The following is a 19,464-nucleotide window of genomic DNA, read 5'->3' on the forward strand; positions in this document are numbered from 1 at the left end:
TCCAAATTAATTCTTAGCAATGCATATTACTAATAAAAAATTACGTTTTGATATATTTATGGTAGGAAATTTACAAAATGTCTTAATGGAACATGATATTTACTTAATATCATATGATTTTTGTCATAAATTTTTTTTATAATTTTGACCCATATTGTTGGCTGTATGGGTCCAGACTTATGACTGTTTTTTTTTTTTGGTCCAGGGTCACATATATGGGGTTGTGTTAATAATTACAGAATGTACATTTTGGATGAACTATCCCTTTAATTAGATAAATAATTGTTTCCTCTTGTTTGGGGTTTTGTATGATGGCTTTAAAACATAATTGAAACGTACCTGAGATTGTCGTAAACAATATTTTTGCTATAGCTGTTGTTTTGCTATAGTACATGAACACAATTAACACACACCGGCTTACATTCATTTTCAATTGTCACATGTTTTAAAGGTTATAGATTGATACATTTTGTAATTACACTATTTAATGGCCAAAACCATTTTGGGCCCTATCTTGCACCCAGCGCAATTGACTTTGTACACCGACGCATGTGTCATTCCTATTTTGCACCCGCGCAAAGCGCGCTTTTCCCTCCACAGAAGCACGTAGCTAAACTAGTGAATGAACTTGCGCTCCCTGGGCGGTTCAGCGCAAAAAAAGGAGGCGTGTTCCGGCGCAAACAATCCCTGGTGCTATTTTGCTGTTCCATTAAACAATTGCGCCACTGACCAGAAAAAACCTAGTCTAAAGTCATTGGCGCGTTGCGCGTTGTTCATTATGCTATTTTAAGGGCGCATGCTTGACCATAATGTATAGCGTGCACAACGCGCATACACTTTGCCCATGTAATCTACACAGATGCAACAGTTATTTTTGCAAATCATAAATTGTTACACTAAAAAAAATATTAACACATGAGATGACGGAAATCATTGTGGTGTATTTTGGGTGGGTTTCTCCCATCCCCATACAACACAACTTCTCTGTCTTTCACTGCTCTTACAAGAACATCAGTCTCCTCGGCTGTGAACCGCTCCTGGCGTGCGCCTGGTAAATACGCCATAATAATAGCAATCCATAATGGAACTTGCGCACCTGCTTTTAAAGGGAATGTTGGATGAAGTTCTGATTGGTTTATTTCACGTTACGCCCAAACCACACCTATGAATAATGAAGCTACTTCAGACCCACCCATTTTAGATTTGTGCCGGGCGCAAGAGCCATTTATCCCGCCGGGAAAATAGCAACAGCGCCGAGACCCGCCCACAAAGTTACTTGCGCTTCGCGCTTTGACACTTGCGTTTCAGATCGTTAAAATAGGGCCCTTTGTCTGTTATGTACATTGAATTTTCAATTTAAGTTATTATTCTGGTTGCATATATTGTTGCATTTTATTGTGCGTACATTTTTCTGGGACATCATTAGAAGAATGGCATCTACGCTAATATTACTCTGTTTCTTTCTTATTCCGATGTCACTGTAGCCACCAGATCCAGTACGTATCCAGCTCAGATGGTGGATCAGCACCTAGAGAGGACCTCTACAGCCCCAAATTTCAGCGGAGACCACAACTAGATGAACCCCAGGGACAGATCCACAGTCAAGACCTTGTCTCCTAGACGGCCATTAGGACAAGACCACAGAACCAGATGAGTCTTCTCCAAAGTTTGACTTTGCTGCAGCCTGGATCAACTGCTGGTTTGTCTGGAGAACTGGCCCCCCGACTGAGCCTGGTTTCTTCTCCATTCTGTCACTGATGGAGTTTTGGTTTCTTGTCGCCTCTGGCCTGCTTAGTTGGGGACACTTATTTTCCAGTGATATCATTGCACAGATACTATTTAAACTGAACTGAGCTGGATGATGACATCACTGAATTCAATGATGAACTGCCTTTAACTGACAATTGTGTGTTTACTATTGTCCTTTTGCATTATTGACACACTATCTTCCTATTTAAAACTGTAAAGCTGCTTTGACAGTCTGAATTGTTAAAAGCGCTATATAAATAAAGGTGACTTAACTTGACTTTTCCTACAGCATAAACAAAAGCACACAAGATTTTAATATCGACTGGCATCTGATACCATTAGTGTCACTGTGCACCAATGAATAAAATAAATAAATACACACTGGGAATTGGTATGACATATCATAACAAATGTGCATATCTGCAGCTTATTTAGTTAACAGCAGAGCAAATAACAATGATTACATAACCAGAAACCATTACATGGCACATAATCAAAGTCCTGCAGTTGCGTGTATCCCACAGCCTTTTCTGGATATAATTAATTATGAGCTCCATCTGTGGCAAGTCATAATATTTTGACAAGATTAGACCCATTCCAATTTAGGAAAACAAACATTTTAGCATTTGTGTGTAACACTATTATAACCATACCTTAGATATGAAACAGTATAAACCAAATTTTAGGTATATATAAAAAAGCAGCAGTATAGTGGAAGAGGTTAAGACCTACTCACATTATATTTCCATCTGCATCTAACCCTTGTAACCCCTGAAAATAATCATTTGCTGTTCCCTGTCAGAAATGACTGGCCTTTTTAAAATTGCTTGTAAATACTATTGGAATTTCAGAATCAGAATTCAGAATCAGAATGAGCTTTATTGCCAGGTATGTACACATACGAGGAATTTGTTTTCGTGACAGAAGCTCCGCAGTACAACAGAATGACAGCGACAGAACATAAAACACATAATAAAAGAATAAAAAATACAAATAAGTAGATAGTGAATAACAATATCCAAATGACAATTGTAGGCAAGTATATTACAAAATGAAGTTATGTATGTACATATATATTGTGTGCAAAATTTAAGTGTATACTAAGTATGTGTGTTAGATAAATAAAGTGTGTGTGTATATAAATATAAAGTGTAGTGTGTCCGCCGTTATTATCAGCTGTTCATAAGATGGATTGCCTGAGGGAAGAAACTGTTCCTGTGTCTGGTCGTTCTGGAGCTCAGTGCTCTGTAGCGTCGACCAGATGGCAACAGTTCAAAGAGGGAGTGTGCTGGATGTGAGGGGTCCAGAGTGATTTTGACAGCCCTTTTTCTCACTCTGGATAAGTACAGTTCTTGAATAGATGGGAGGGTTGAACCGATGATTCGCTCAGCAGTCCGGACTACCCTCTGTAGTCTTCTGAGGTCAGATTTAGAAGCTGAGCTGAACCAGACAGTTACTGAAGTGCAGAGGATGGATTCAATGATGGTGGAGTAGAACTGTTTCAGCAGCTCCTGTGGCAGGTTTAACTTCCTCAGCTGGCGGAGAAAGTACAACCTCTGCTGGGCCTTTTTCACAATGGAGTCAATGTGAATGTCCCACTTCAGGTCCTGAGAGATAGTGGTGCCCAGGAACCTGAATGACTCCACTGCAGTCACAGTGCTGTTCATGATGGTGAGTGGGGGGAGTGCAGGGGGGTTTCTCCTGAAGTCCACGATCATCTCCACTGTTTTGAGGGTGTTAAGCTCCAGGTTGTTGAGACTGCACCAGACAGCCAGCTCTTTTACCTCCTGTCTGTAAGCAGACTCGTCACCGTCCTGAATGAGGCCGATGAGTGTGGTGTCATCTGCAAACTTCAGGAGCTTGACAGAGAGGTCCTTAGATGTGCACAGAGAGGTCCTTAGATGTCCTATTGGAATTTTTATAACATTTTAACCCAACACTAACCATTAAGTACCATTTAGATTTTTTTGTTTTTTTTTATCTGCATCAAAATGACTGGAACACAACATGAGGGCTCGTCTTGGTTTTAAATAAAGGTGCATTTGGAAAAGCAATTTTCTATTTGTTTGGTTTTGCCTGTGTTGTTGAGGGACTAGACTGTAGTTTTATTTATGGCTGCCGCTGAAATTCAGTCCACAAACTGAAATGGTTTTGAGATGTTGGAAGACATGCAGATAAGAGGGATTCTGCACCATTACTTACAATGCACAGACTGAAAGGTTTTGTGATTTTTATCAGTATAATGTATGATCAGCTGCCCTCTGCTGTCTTTGTTTCTCGAGAGGAGAAACAAAGACTTGACGCTGCTTGCTTAATAATGACTGGTCCATGTTGTGTCTAGTATTTTTACTAGTTGAAACACTTTTTATCAGCTTTCCATTATTCATTTGAAATCTCTGAAGGTAACACTAAAATCTTGAAACTTTCAAACATGGTCACAGTTTTTTTTTTTGTACCTTATACCTGCAGAGTTATATCAATTTATGTTATTTATGTTACAAGTCATACATATAATAAATTAATATTTGCAAGAACATATTTCTTTTAAATTTATATGTACTGTATAAACACATTTTTAGTAATTACTGCCATTACAGTTATAATAAATTATATTTGCAAGAACATATTTCTATTAAATTTATATGTACTGTATAAACACATTTTAGTAATTACTGCCATTAAAAGGGTTTGAAAAGGGATAGTTCACCCCAAAATGAAAATTATGTCATTGCATGTTCTTCCAAATCTGTATGAGTTTCTTTATCATGTTTGGCACAAAATAAGTTATTTTGACGCTTTTTAGTAACCAAACAGTTAACGGTAGCCATTGACTTATTATGGAAAAAAACACTATGGAAGTCAATGGCCACCACTGACTGTTTGGTTACCAACATTCTCCAAAATATCTTCTGTATGCAGTGTATGAAGTTTTGTGTATTTGCGACTTCAGAGCTCCACGGTTAGGTAAGTGGAATTCATTTTCATAAATATATTACAGTAGCAATTATAGTCAGTAGCTGTACTTATGTTTTTGTTGCTGCAGTAAAGCAATCTGCCCTTGCGTACTCCATTTTCTATTTAAAACAGAAAACCTTATGCGCCTGGAAACACAAAGTTTTGAAAACAGGTTTCAATTTACATATTTCTGAAAACAACACTGTTATTGTCTCAGTGTAAAGTATTAAAACGAGAATTTGTGTGAATGGCGATGTCATGTGCACACATAGAACATGTTTAGTATGAGCAGAAGAAATGCTAAGTGTCATTGCCAACTACTGGCCTGGCATGTATAATACAGCGTTTAGCCATTTTCGTGGAGCTATGTGAATGAGGACTGTTTTGACAGAGTTGTCGTCTGTATGTTAAACTTTCAAACATGCAAAGGAAAATGTTTTGTTTTTAGTACATCATTGTCCTGTAAATGTTCTGTTTGTGCTGTACACCTGAAAATTGAAGCCAAAACATTTCAATCAGCCCCTGGTAATACATTTTTTTTACAAATATGGTTTCCTGTTAATGTATGTTCAAATGAAAACCCTGCTTTATAGTGCAGAAAACGGCTTACTTCCGCTTTGCAAAATAAGGTGGATGGTGGAAGGAAGTGGCTTTGCCCTCTATAGTACCTTTACATACAACCAGAACAGACAGTCATCTGTGTATGATTTGAAACTGATATTTCAAGATAAAACAAACTCACATACAGTTGCTCTAAAATATGCTACATCATCACTGTTTCACCACAATTTTAATTATGATGTTTATGAGTAACAGGATGCATATGAAGTTATAATTTATAAGTTTATATAAAACATATTGCAAGGTAGGTAGCCTGATCGTCACGAGGTCGAGTCCTGCTGGGTCAAAATCATTCAAAATGAATGCCAAAGTGAACAAAATGACTTTTCTCAGTTCTCCAGCAGAGGTCTCTCTGCACATTATATCCATGCTATCAGCTTGTGTGGATACCAGACCCTTGAGCAGGGAATTAAAAATGTTTCTGGTCGATCACATACACTATGAGATACCTCACGGTACACGGTATGTGATGGGACTGTGTAGGTATAATAATATAAGATTACTTTAGTGTCTTGTCTATCATAAATTTCCCAGAGTGATGGTAATCAAGCCGATAAATTAATTAAGCAGCAATGGTAAATTCACAGCACATTTCATTGACAAGACGTACTGCAGTGTTATTAAGTTGAAGATAGTTGTCTATGTTCTCCACCTATACTTCCTGTTTTCTGACTCATCTTTATTATTGATGCTGCAGCCTACAATGGAACAGTCACAGGAGCCCTTATGTGGGTGGTGTGACCTTGCGGTCTAAGATCCAGTAATTTAAAGGTTGGCAGCTTAAATCCCAGAGGAGGTGTTTTCACGAAAACGGTCCATTATAATGTCAGGTTCCTCTACGTGAACTGTAATAAATGTACCGTAAATCAAAAACAGTGTACTGCATTACTAACAAGTGCTATTCTGAAGAGATAAATAGCAGCTCCCTGGGGTGCATTTGTGTTATTCATCAGCACTCCCTGACACAGTTTCCAGGAGCGTCGTGAGGTCATACCCATCGGCAAATAAGCACAGGAAGGTCACTAATTAAAGCTGGTAAATCTTTGTCAGGTGACCTCAATCATGCTGCACTTACAGTTATGAGGCCATACAGTTTACATCATTTTATTTATGGGTGTTTCTTTATCTGCAGTCTTGTGGAAAATAAACTCTTAATACCTTTTTCACACCCTCACTGTTTATTACACATCAATTATAATTATAATTCCTTACACAAATAAAATTATATTGTGCTTGGTAAAGTCCTGTGTGGAAATTACGTTTAAAATATTTTTTGAGTAAAAGGTTAACATTTTAGCTAGCATTTAGCATGCTAAATACACAGAAATAAATATTTTCAATCATTTTACTCACGTTATAATCATAAAACTACACAAAAAATGAATAATTTTAACCATAACATAACTATACAAAGGTGTATATGTTCGTTTTTCAGATTGCTTAGATATATTTAGTTAAACATAGTAATTCATATTTTAAAAATGAATTTTCATACTTAAGATCGAAAATTTGGGACAAGGTTTAACAATAACACCTATGCATTAAAGTATTTGGAAAATGAATAAATAATTTAAAAAAAATGGTAAAACACTACCAATGTAGCATTCACACGTCACTGTAAAAGGAAAAGTTGAATTGGTTTTTAGTAAAGATCCATCTCTCGGACATAAAAGGGACGTTTTCTGTATAAAATGTCTTAGAAACGCTGAATAATTTGAAAAAAGGTTTCTTTTACTTCCTGCACCAAACACTGCAGGATGACAAACTAGATTTTTTTTTACCATTGCCTCAAATGAACTCGCATCAACATCCAAGGAGGATTTTAAGGGTAAATTGCTCCGATGCCATAGACTGGCAGTTACCTACAACACAGACTGAGAAGATAAACCCTTCTTGGCATGTTTCACTTGTAAATTAGATCCATTAGCTCTTTAGAAAATGGTCCGGGAAATGGTTTATTGTCAATATCTGTTGCAAATGCAAACTGAAATTCAGTATATCATACGTTTAAAACTTACTGGACTTGTGTCAGTACTATACTTTAATGCTCATTTTTGACACAGTTTCCATAGCTCAAAATACATTTTATTCTCATTTCCTGTATAATGTAGCTTAATTGGTGCTATTGAACTAAGAATAAAACTTCACAAAGACCATTGTCATAATTCTTTGCTACTCTTCTTTTGCATTTGACTCTCCTTAAAGAAAGCAAATGCAAGATTTCATTCAAGATAGAATGTAAAACCAAAATCTCACTTATTGTCGTAACTTTCCTCACTTTCCTTCCTCCATTGCTCTTTGTGTCACCGTGACGTCTGCTCCACGGATTCACCTGCTCTAATTCCTTAACGCGATTGCCGATTCCCCGGATATCCACTTAGAACCTGATTAGACGAGCTCAACTCATTAGCTCTGACAAACCAATCCAAACCCTTCAGCCCCCCTCCTATCAACATTCACCAAACCACACCAATGGCCCATCAACTGTTAACATCAAACTAGATGATTAAACAAGTATGAAATGCTTTAAATTCCTGTTTTACCCCAAAGTGGTTGTTAGAACCAATGCTGAGAACCCCACAGGATGTTCCTCAGGAATCAACCATATTTTTGTTCATGCCACACACTATCCATCACTTCCTCTGTCCTCTGCTGTGTGCGCTCACTCTTGCCTCGTCTTTCGACCCCATAACCTGATTTTCCATTCCAATCGGTTTACCTGTTCCTCACCCTCCCCTTTCTCTCTCTCCTTCTCTCTGCGCCCATCTTTGGGCTTATCCTTTCATCCCTGATCTCCTTCATCCCCTCCAATCCTCATCTGTTCCTCTCTTGCCGACAGGGAAGAGAAAGAGAGAGTTTTTCCACAGGTAAGTTGCGTCCAGTCTGTTGGGGGAACCTGTGGGAGGCACACAGAGAGAGAGAGAGAAGACTGAAGAGCTGTCTTGTGGACTAAGCAAAATAGAGACTGATAAAGAGAAAGAGACTTTGGAGTTATAGAGACGAAAATAAGCATTTTTGGTAAAAAGGTGAGTTTGGTCTGATTAGTTTGCATAAGGTAAATTGTGCAGTGATGCACTGCACATTGCAAACCTTGTGCATTACGATACGTTATATCCTTAAAACGCAGGTTTTTAAAATTTGGTTTGCACAGAAATGCATTGAATAATTGCTTTTTAAAAAAACATTTATTGTAATGCACTACATATTTCCTGGAAATAGTTTGACCACAGTTTCACAAAAGGTTGATCTGCAAGTATTACAATGCTTAAAATGACATTGGGATGTTAATGTCGGTATTTCAACTATCCAAAAGTGCATCAAGCAATTTTACGAGGAATTTGTGGTTGAAGTAACATTTTTCAGTTGTTATATTGATGCATTCCTGTACACTAAAAAACATTGTGTAGAAACAATTCTTACTCAAATTGCTAGTAAAAAGTAAACTGCAAGTAATGTATTGAATCTAACATGAAATTCTGAAACCGAAAGCATGGTTGTTTTATTTTACAAAAAAAAAATAGATTTGCGTTACTTGAAGAAAAAACATTTCATTTCAGCTAGTAAACAAGGCAAAATTCTCATTTTCGTTTAGTTTAACTTGATGTGCTGAAAATTAAAACTAAAGCTGAAATAAAATATAATAAAATTAACATGAAAACAGAAAATATAAAAGGAATCTGATTTAAAACTTTTATAGCATCTAAATGATACTGGTAAATAACGCTGGTAGAAAGACTGATATATTTTTTTGAAAACAGAAATCTTCAAACATTTACAGTGTTGTTTTTGGTTTCTGTACAGATCATAATGTTGCAACATGCAAAGTTTGCACAATTGGCTCTTTGCAGGATTAACCTAATGCTAAAGCTACTCTTGAGCAAGTAATCAAAAGATCCGAGAAGTTTTGAGGTCCATCAGGTCTCATTTAATCTTGTACTATTAACAATCCATTACATACTTATGGAAGATAACATCCCCAAGACATGCATCTTTTCTTCCCCCTTTTCCTTGTGTTTTGTCTTAGATCTTCCCACTTCCTGTCCCACCTGATCCCGTAGTAAAGAGCAGTCAGTAATCGGATGACAGGAGATTTGATAAGCCACCCCCGACAGCTCCTGCAGGGGCTTAGACCTTTCTTCTAGCCCTCCTCGGCATCAAGAAAACACCAGCTCTCATCACGAGCTGAACACAGAGTAATCCTCCAACACAGAATTTGACCATCAAAAGCACAATGCAAGACTCAGTTTCTAGCACTTAACCATCAGTTAAGTTCATTATGATCTCTGTAGCACGACAAGGCTGACAATTCCTCATCTCTGGCATTCATACGGCGGTAGAATAGCGATAAATATTTTTATAGTGAGTTGCAACTTAGAAGATTTACATCTGAAGAAAACATTTGAAATATTTAGTTTTAAGCTAATTACAATTTTTTTTTTTGCATTTGACTTTAGGCGATAGCCTATGTTTACCATGTTTAGGGGGAAGGCTTGATTTCAGTTCTGCATGTCTTATTTTACAGGTTTGCATTTTTTTTTTTTTTATTTGCCTTGTTTCACATGTATTTTATTTGATAATATAAAGAAAAGGCTTAAATAGGTTTTGGTTCATGCACACTATTTACTAATTCGTTCCCTCAATGTATTAAAACATGCACACGATAATCCTCGTTTCCTCAATTTGTTAATATGTTCCCTCGATTTGCTAAATCATGCACACAATTTACTCATTTGTTTTCTTGATTTATAAATCGTGTGCAAGATTTAGCAAATCGAGGGAATGAATTAGTAAATAGTGCTGACACTTTATAAATCGTGGGAACAAAATAGTAAATTGTGCAAACAATTTAGCCTACTACTTTTTTCCTGCATGCCATGTGCGGGGCTCAGTAAATTTGAAAGGTAGAATATTTATTTTAATTAACAGACTCACAGTATCATTAGCATTTGCTAGATATAACATTACTGAACTCATGTTGAACTCATAAATGACTGACAATCCTATCTACCAAGCAGGAATGAATAACTTGTCCAGGGAGATCAGGTTTCAATATTATTCAATCGTTTCCACATTTGTGATGCTGTAATCAGGGTTGCCAGGTCTCTGGAACAAAACCACCTCAATCGCTACCCAAAAATAGCCCAGAACTAGTCCAACTGTGTTTTTGTGTGTGTGTGGTTTTCCCTTCAAAACACAACCCGCAGCAACAGTGTAAAGGTAGACCAATTCTGTGGGATAACCATGGACTTGACAACACTGGCAGTACACAAGGCCTAGCTCAGGGATTAATCCTACTCCTATGACTCATTTATTATCCACTTTTAATTGTAGTTTTTATTCATTTGATTATTTTTTATTTATTTGATCTCAGCTTGTGTTGGTAAGGACCCTAATCAACAGCAGCCATGGGTGAAATGGAGCAGATGAAGAAGGAGGCCGAAGCCCTGAAGACACAGATCGAGGTGTGATGCTGTAAAGTTCTTATAAATATATATATATTGTACTTTCACGATGCAACAGTTGAAGAACATGGATATACGATCTTTCCTAATGCAAAGTGCTAAAGAAAATGCTAATGTATCTCTAGCTGTACAATTTCTATGTATACAATTAATAATCAAATATTTGTTTCACTATAGGCGGCTCGTAAAGCAGTGCATGACACAGACATGGCCTCCGCCGCTTCTGGGGTGGCTCCGGCCCCTCGGGTCCAACTCAAGACCAGGAAGAATCTCAAAGGCCACCTGGCCAAAATCTATGCCATGCACTGGAGTACAGACAACAGGTGAGAACATCCTAGCAAACCATTAGCTATGCTGCGTTATACTGCACTGAAGTATTTCGAAATAAAAACCCACTGAGTCATTAAAAGGAATTAAAAATGACTTAACTCAAAGAAAGGGATATTTATTGGTTTACCTGTAGCCCTTTGGTGTTACGTGATCTGCTCAAGCAGGTTCACCTTGAATTAGCTAATTCTTAGTTAGATCAATTATCAGGGTCAGAGGCCTGAAACAGACTTAAGCGTCACTGTATGCAAGAGAGTGCATTGACAGCAAAAACAAATAGCTCTTATAAGTATTTATATGTATTTTGGAATCCATTAGAAATAAAATTATTATAGTTAAAGTTATAGTTACATTTTTGTTACAATCCCAAACAATCCAAATATACTGAACTAGCTAAATCAGGATGTGAATGTTGCTAACACAGCTTTTGCAAACCAAACATAACAAAACATGTATAATAAATATATATGAATAACTGCATTAACAGCAGTTGTCTCAGATTTCAAAATGAATAAATACAATAAAGGGTGGAATATAGGAAATGGTACATCCTGTGTCTTACCAGCCTTTCTTTCTCTTTCTTTCCTCGGTGTCTTTAGGCTAATGGTCAGTGCATCACAGGACGGCAAACTTCTCATCTGGGATTCTCACACTGGAAACAAGGTCTGCCTGGCTCAAATATACTTTTAAGAAAAAACATATTTAGTCAGTTAAATGTCAGTTAATATTTTGCAGTATACAACTGTTACCTACTCTTTTGTTCTCAGATTAATAAATAAATGTTCCCTATTGAAGCTGCTAGAATGGCATATTTGAATTTTTTTTTTTTTTAATTTAAAAAATATTTTTTTTTTATCTAACAATACACAGAAACTGTAACTATGTTAACTTTACACATTTAAAATATTTTTGCATTATGTTAGGATGAAAATGCTTAGTTAAAGATATTTTATTAAACAAAGGTATTTTTAAAGAAGTCTCTTATCAAACTTTACTTGAAGAAACAACTATCACTGAGAAATTTGTGGGTTGATTTCCACCAAAATTTGAAAGATGGGTTGCAGCAAGTTTTTCAAGCAATAGAGGCCTTAAAATTATTATTTTTTTTTTGTTAATGTAAATGAAATATCCATGCATAAAATTAGATAATTCCCCCTATAGTATGCAATTTTGCATGGTTAATGAATGAAACCCTCTGGGTCAATGTGTTGATTTGTTTTTGACAGTTTTCGACAGGACTGTCTGTTTAAATGAAAACCGCGATTATCATGCAGTTACATTTAGCTTACTGTGCAGAAATGGCACTACCTTTAACTTTACATCAGAATCTCTTCAAAGAAAAGTTCAAATATTTGCCTCTTTCTTTAGGTCAATGCTGTTCCCCTCAAGTCCTCGTGGGTGATGACCTGTGCATATGCTCCTTCTGGAAACCTCGTGGCCAGCGGTGGTCTCGACAACATGTGTACTGTCTACAACTTGAAGACACCTGTAATCAAGACGGTGAAAGAATTGGATGCTCACACAGGTATATACATAAGTCAGGCAAGACACTTTACTTTCTTGCATGCTTGTAATTAAGTGTCAGTTATGTTATCTTTATTTTCATAGGTTACCTGTCCTGTGCACGCTTCCTCAGTGACACAGAGATTCTAACCGCTTCCGGTGATACCACATGGTTTGTTGCATGTAGCTTTTACAATTAAAGTGATAGTTCACCCAATTACTATAGAAAATCAGTTTGACCCAGTTCACAAAATGATTTCATTCATGAAATTGCAATTTTTTTCGAGTGTTCTTACAAGTCTCCTTTCATTGTAATTTAACCCGATGAACGTGCGTATAAATATTACACCAAATAAAAACGAAAACTTGTGGTATTGATATGCAAAAGTGGACTTTGGCATGTAAATGCTATGCATTGGGTATGTTTAGGGTTGTGGGGAAGATGCGTGTCATATGTACGCAAAACCTTCATATCATGTGCACGCCAGCATATTTTCTGTCATATGCATGCGAAAACTGCGTATTACATGCATGCCAAACACATGCATATCATATTCACCCCAAAGTCCATTTTTACAAATCAATACCATGAGAAAAAAACAATATTGGATTAAAATGCAAAAATAGCTGGATGCTATTCAAATGAACATTGAGCATCATAGCATACATGTTTAAAATGTGTATCAGGGAATAATGCCTACTATTTCACTTTCTATTTTTAAAAAGCAGTAGGCCATACAATACACTACAACTTTCATTTAGCCAAGCAACTGATTAACAAATCCATTAAAAACCAGCTTCAACTTCATTAAATGGTTCCATTCTCATCTAACAAAGTCTAATTAGGCTTTAAATATAGCAAGCATTGCCACTTTTGCTGATAGGTAAGATTACAGCTTTTTCACAACGCTTTGCCGCTTGTTGAGGAGAGTTGTGCTTTTACTTTATAATAAATTACCTTCAGCCTGATAATGGACAAAAGCAACAAAAACAAAATCCCATAGACATACATTAAGGGCCCCTAGGAAACACTAAAAGCATCCGATCAGAAAGCACCACTTTTTTGTTACAGTTTTATTTCCCTCCCATTTTTCTTCCAGTGCATTGTGGGATTTGGAGACTGGAAAGCAGAAGACGGTTTTCCTGAATCATGTTGGAGACTGCATGTGTCTGTCGCTGTCTCCAGACATGAACTCCTTTGTTTCCGGTGCTTGCGACTCTCTGGCCAAGCTGTGGGACATCAGAGACGGCCAGTGCAAGCAAACCTTCCAGGGTCACACCAGTGACATCAACGCCATTTCAGTGAGTTAAACATCAAATGTTTGATGCAGTACCGGGCACATTCAGAAGAGAGCATCACAGTTATTTTTGGCTTCCTCATTAATGAAGCCAACCTTATAACATTTTCAAAGAATTGAGTCTTTAAAATTTCATTTAAGAGCGGAAATGGATTCACCAAGCGTCCTCTTTCTTCAGTTCCTCCCTAGTGGCAATGCATTTATCACCGGCTCTGATGACTGCACATGCAAAATGTATGATCTTCGTGCCGATCAAGAAGTGATCGGTTACCAGGATGCAGCCCTGAACAGCGGCGTAACATCACTGGCTCTCTCCATGTCTGCCCGCCTCATCTTTGCTGGTTACGATGACTTCAACTGCAATATTTGGGACTCGCTAAAGGGCGAGAAAGTGGGTGAGTTGAAAAAAAGGAGTCACAGATGGAGTGAATCATTAATGCTGATTAAGTCTATTTGAAGCCGTCTTGGCAACTCCACCAATGTAGCCATGTAGCCAATTTCTGAGTATTAAAACACTCTTCTGGCATGGATGTGATATGTGTTGGTGTTAGTTGGTGAAGTCTTCTGCTTACAGGAACAATTCATTCAGAAATGAAAATTTCAAGATTAGTTTGTTTTTCATCACAAAAGATTTGGAGAAATTTACCATCACTTGCTCACCAATGGATCCCCTGCAGTGAATGGGTGCCGTCAGAATGGGAGTCTAAACAGCTGATAAAAACATCACAACAATCCACAAGTAATCCACACCACTCCAGTCCATTGATTAACATTGTGTGAAGTGGAAATCTGTGTGTTTGTAATAAAACAAATCCACCATTAAGTATTGCTTGCTCCGGAGAAAAAGTCATCTTGTCTGAAACGGGAGAGAAATATGCACAGATCAAGCACTGTACAAGCAAAAACAGTCAAAAACAGCTCTAAATGAATATGTGTGTGGATTTTGATGTGAGAGGACAACATATAAAGATAAAATCCCTTAATGATAGCTTTGTCACTTACAAACACTTCACAAGACGTGGACTGGAGTCGTGTGAATTACTAGTGGGTTATAATGATGTTTTGATGAGCTGTTTGGTTTCTCATTCTGACGGCACCCATTCACTGTAGAGGATCCATTGGTGAGTAATGCAACATTTCTTTAAAAAAAAAATGGACTTCTTAATATTTAATCAAAATGTCATAACTGGGTTCAGTTCGTTTAAGCTCTGCCTCCACTTCCAATCAACAACCCATGCAGAAAATCCCCCTTTTTTTACCCCATGCATCATTAAATTCAGCTGTTCGTCATAATAATACAAAAGCTCAGTCTTTACAAATTAAATAGACGTGCATGAAGAATAAAATGCTGTCAAATTCATATTTTCACTTCCTTTCTTTCTCTCCTGTAGGTGTGTTGTCTGGCCATGACAACAGGGTGAGCTGCACCGGAGTACCACCAGATGGCATGTGTGTTTGCACTGGCTCATGGGACAGCTTCTTGAAGATTTGGAACTGAGTTGGACCCTGAAAGAAGATGAGATGGGAATGAGATTGAGATTAAGAATGAGAAAGAAAGGTTGAGAGAGAGAGGATGAGAAATGATCGATTTCTGAGCAACAAAGAATCACACACACACAAACAAACACACAAAGGTCCACCTGGGATTTCTGGAAGACTGGATTTCATTAGAATATATAATATGCAATATTTAAAGGTAAAAAATGTAAGTTGCAACTAACACAGGATTGCATTAATGTTAACATGACATGATAACCTCAGGACAATGAAACTTTGACTTGAAATTGTAATGATTTTGACAGCATAATCATTTAAGCATTTAAAATATAGTATTACATATTTTTTTTGTCCATTAAGAATCCTTATCATTAGATGAAAGTTTGGAGGAACATTTTTTATTTATTAGAAATGACGATAGAATGCAGAAGAAGACTTTTCCCAGCAACCACACTGTCTTGTCTGAGATCTGATATTATGGCTCTTTGATGATGTTGGCATACATATATATTTTAATTTTAATGAATTTACTTCCTAAAGCCCTCAATATAACATGTTATTCTAAAAGATACAATGTCTGTATTTACTTCTTTCATCTTTTTGTAGGACTTTTACTTACAAGACAGTTCCTCTTTAATATTTCAGTGGTTCCTTGAATACCTTTCTAATAAACATAGTGTTCTGCATTAAACTATATTTTAATGTGTGCTGTGTGTCTCTGTTAAGTTGTGTGTTTTATAACTGTAGGGCATTTGAAGAATAATATCATTTGAAACTGTTGACCTGTTACTTACCTGTTACTTAACAGAATGAATTTATGAGAGAACGAAATATTATAGGAGGCAAAAATATTATTGGGGAAAAAAATCTTACATTTGAAAAGCAAATTAGATCACAAAACTGGGCTTTTGGAAAATTTGACAGCTGAATACCTTTATAATTGGGAAGAAAACAAGAAGTTTAAAGCTATACATCTTGACCAGGTGCAAGTTAAAAAAATACATCAGATAATATAAAACTTTTAAATGAAGGGAGAATAACAGTGTGCAGATCTTTTTGCATTGTTTAATGGTAAGTCTCTCAAGTCAGAGGCTTTTAGTTCTGTTGGTGAAGTCACATTGTAAACCTAATTCCTTTAAGTATATTATCGCCTCTTCCAATCTCATTCACCTTGAGAAAGGTAGATCAGGCAGTTGTTTTTTTCTTTAACTTAAGAAGGAGGACGTGAGACTTACTCTAATCCACTTTCAATAGAGCTTTTTCCAGACAAGCAATTGACTAAAGTTCCCATTCTTGATCAAGTCTGTGGTTCTGATGACTTTGGCTGTGAAATGAGAAAGTAGGCTTAATATAAGGCGAAATATATATTTCAGAACAATATGCATTGTAAAAAGTACATTATAAAATGAACTGCACTGAATAACAGTTTATAATATACAGTATTGTTCAAAATAATAGCAGTACAATGTGACTAACCAGAATAATCAAGGTTTTTAGTATATTTTTTATTGCTACGTGGCAAACAAGTTACCAGTAGGTTCAGTAGATTGTCAGAAAACAAACAAGACCCAGCATTCATGATATGCACGCTCTTAAGGCTGTGCAATTGGGCAATTAGTTGAAAGGGGTGTGTTCAAAAAAATAGCAGTGTCTACCTTTGACTGTACAAACTCAAAACTATTTTGTACAAACATTTTATTTTCTGGGATTTAGCAATCCTGTGAATCACTAAACTAATATTTAGTTGTATGACCACAGTTTTTTAAAACTGCTTGACATCTGTGTGGCATGGAGTCAACCAACTTGTGGCACCTCTCAGCTGTTATTCCACTCCATGATTCTTTAACAACATTCCACAATTCATTCACATTTCTTGGTTTTGCTTCAGAAACAGCATTTTTGATATCACCCCACAAGTTCTCAATTGGATTAAGGTCTGGAGATTGGGCTGGCCACTCCATAACATTAATTTTGTTGGTTTGGAACCAAGACTTTGCCCGTTTACAAGTGTGTTTTGGGTCATTGTCTTGTTGAAACAACCATTTCAAGGGCATGTCCTCTTCAGCATAGGGCAACATGACCTCTTCAAGTATTTTAACATATGCAAACTGATCCATGATCCCTGGTATGCGATAAATAGGCCCAACACCATAGTAGGAGAAACATGCCCATATCATGATGCTTGCACCTCCATGCTTCACTGTCTTCACTGTGTACTGTGGCTTGAATTCAGAGTTTGGGGGTCGTCTCACAAACTGCCTGTGGCCCTTGGACCCAAAAAGAACAATTTTACTCTCATCAGTCCACAAAATGTTCCTCCATTTCTCTTTAGGCCAGTTGATGTGTTCTTTGGCAAATTGTAACCTCTTCTGCACATGCCTTTTTTTTAACAGAGGGACTTTGTGGGGGATTCTTGAAAATAGATTAGCTTCACACAGACGTCTTCTAACTGTCACAGTACTTACAGGTAACTCCAGACTGTCTTTGATCATCCTGGAGGTGATCATTGGCTGAGCCTTTGCCATTCTGGTTATTCTTCTATCCATTTTGATGGTTGCCTTCCGTTTTCTTCCACATCTCTCTGGTTTTGCTCTCCATTTTAAGGCATTGGAGATCATTTTAGCTGAACAGCCTATAATTTTTTGCACCTCTTTATAGGTTTTCCCCTCTCTAATCAACTTTTAATCAAAGTACGCTGTTCTTCTGAACAATGTCTTGAACGACCCATTTTCCTCAGCTTTCAAATGCATGTTCAACAAGTGTTGGCTTCATCCTTAAATAGGGGCCACCTGATTCACACCGGTTTCTTCACAAAATTGATGACCTCAGTGATTGAATGCCACACTGCTATTTTTTTGAACACACCCCTTTCAACTAATTCAACTAATTGCCCAATTGCACAGCCTTAAGAGCGTGCATATCATGAATGCTGGGTCTCATTTGTTTTCTGAGAATCTACTGAACCTACTGGTAACTTGTTTGCCACGTAGCAATAAAACAATATACGAAAAACCTTGATTATTCTGGTTAGTCACATTGTACTGCTATTATTTTGAACAATACTGTAATCACCATAATATAGAAACACATGGAGTTGCCTAAAAACCTCCTTACATTGCAAATAATTCATTATTTAACATTAAAAATAATTATATGTGACCCTGGAGCTTAAGCTGTCTTAAGTTGCTCGGGTATATTTGTAGCAATAGCCAAAAATACACTGTATGGGTCAAAATGATTGATTGATTTTTATTTTATACCAAAAATTATTAGGAAATTAAGTAAAGATCATGTTCCATAAAGAAATTTTGTAAATTTCCCACTGTAAATATATTAATAATTGTATTATTATTATTATTATTATTATTATTATTATTAGTTATATGCATTGCTAACTTCATGTGAACTTCAATATGTAGATTTTTTTGCACCCTCAGATTCCATATTTTCAAATAGTTGTATCTCGGCCAAATATTATCCTATCTAACAAACATAAATGGAAAGCTTATTTATTCAGCTTTCAGGTGAGGTACAAATCTCAATCTTAAAAATATTACCCTTATGGCTGGTTTTTTGGTCCAGGGTCACATATGGACTTTATTTCCTATCTTAGGACTGCTGTTTACTTTAAATGGACATTAAAAATGTAAACAAATAAATAAATAAAGGACATTATGCAAATATCACTGACCTTGTGAACTCTTTTGTATAAAAGGCCATATTACTTGCTTCAGCTGAAGCACAGAATGTTCTTTGGAACATTCTCAACTAATGTTGGATAACATAATGTGCGGTGTTAACATAATGTAATTTGATTTGTAAATCTAATTGTAAATCGAGTTCTTCGTTGCAGTTTATATAGTAAACAGATTCAGTATTCCTAAAGTTTAAGTCATGAAGATTAATTATTGTTATTGGATATACTTACGTTCCATGGAGTTTATATCCTTGCGAAAGCTCAGTGCTTTAACGTTAATTAGATTGCGCTGACGTTGCTTCTATGAAGAGGCCTTACCTCATGAATATTAATTAGAACGTCATGACGTTTATTC

At 36.6% G+C, this 19,464-nt stretch overlaps 1 protein-coding gene and 1 long non-coding RNA gene across 4 annotated transcripts; one reads left to right on the forward strand and one right to left on the reverse strand.

Moving 5' to 3' along the window:
- The first annotated feature begins 8,118 nt into the window (after positions 1-8,118).
- On the forward strand, positions 8,119-15,814 carry LOC113119881 (guanine nucleotide-binding protein G(I)/G(S)/G(T) subunit beta-3-like). 3 transcript variants are annotated; one of them, XM_026289595.1, is made up of 10 exons: positions 8,179-8,351; positions 9,350-9,518; positions 10,697-10,787; positions 10,965-11,110; positions 11,714-11,777; positions 12,483-12,639; positions 12,723-12,789; positions 13,718-13,919; positions 14,094-14,310; positions 15,307-15,814. In XM_026289595.1, the coding sequence occupies exons 3-10, from the start codon at positions 10,731-10,733 to the stop codon at positions 15,411-15,413; spliced, it is 1,017 nt and encodes a 338-aa protein (XP_026145380.1). In that variant the 5' UTR covers positions 8,179-8,351; positions 9,350-9,518; positions 10,697-10,730; the 3' UTR covers positions 15,414-15,814. The 3 variants fall into 3 exon arrangements, with proteins under 3 accessions (XP_026145381.1, XP_026145380.1, XP_026145379.1); XM_026289596.1 differs by lacking the exon at positions 9,350-9,518 and having other exon boundaries at positions 8,119-8,192; XM_026289594.1 differs by lacking the exon at positions 9,350-9,518.
- LOC113119893 (uncharacterized) lies at positions 15,343-19,428 on the reverse strand. Its single transcript, XR_003294533.1, has 3 exons — positions 19,341-19,428; positions 16,648-16,736; positions 15,343-15,421 (listed from the first exon to the last, which is right to left on the reverse strand). It is a non-coding gene; the product is annotated as an uncharacterized LOC113119893 (long non-coding RNA).
- Positions 19,429-19,464: the final 36 nt, after the last annotated feature.

Source organism: Carassius auratus, chromosome 19, assembly GCF_003368295.1.
Source record: "Carassius auratus strain Wakin chromosome 19, ASM336829v1, whole genome shotgun sequence".
In the NCBI taxonomy this organism is placed as follows: Eukaryota; Metazoa; Chordata; class Actinopteri; order Cypriniformes; family Cyprinidae; genus Carassius; species Carassius auratus.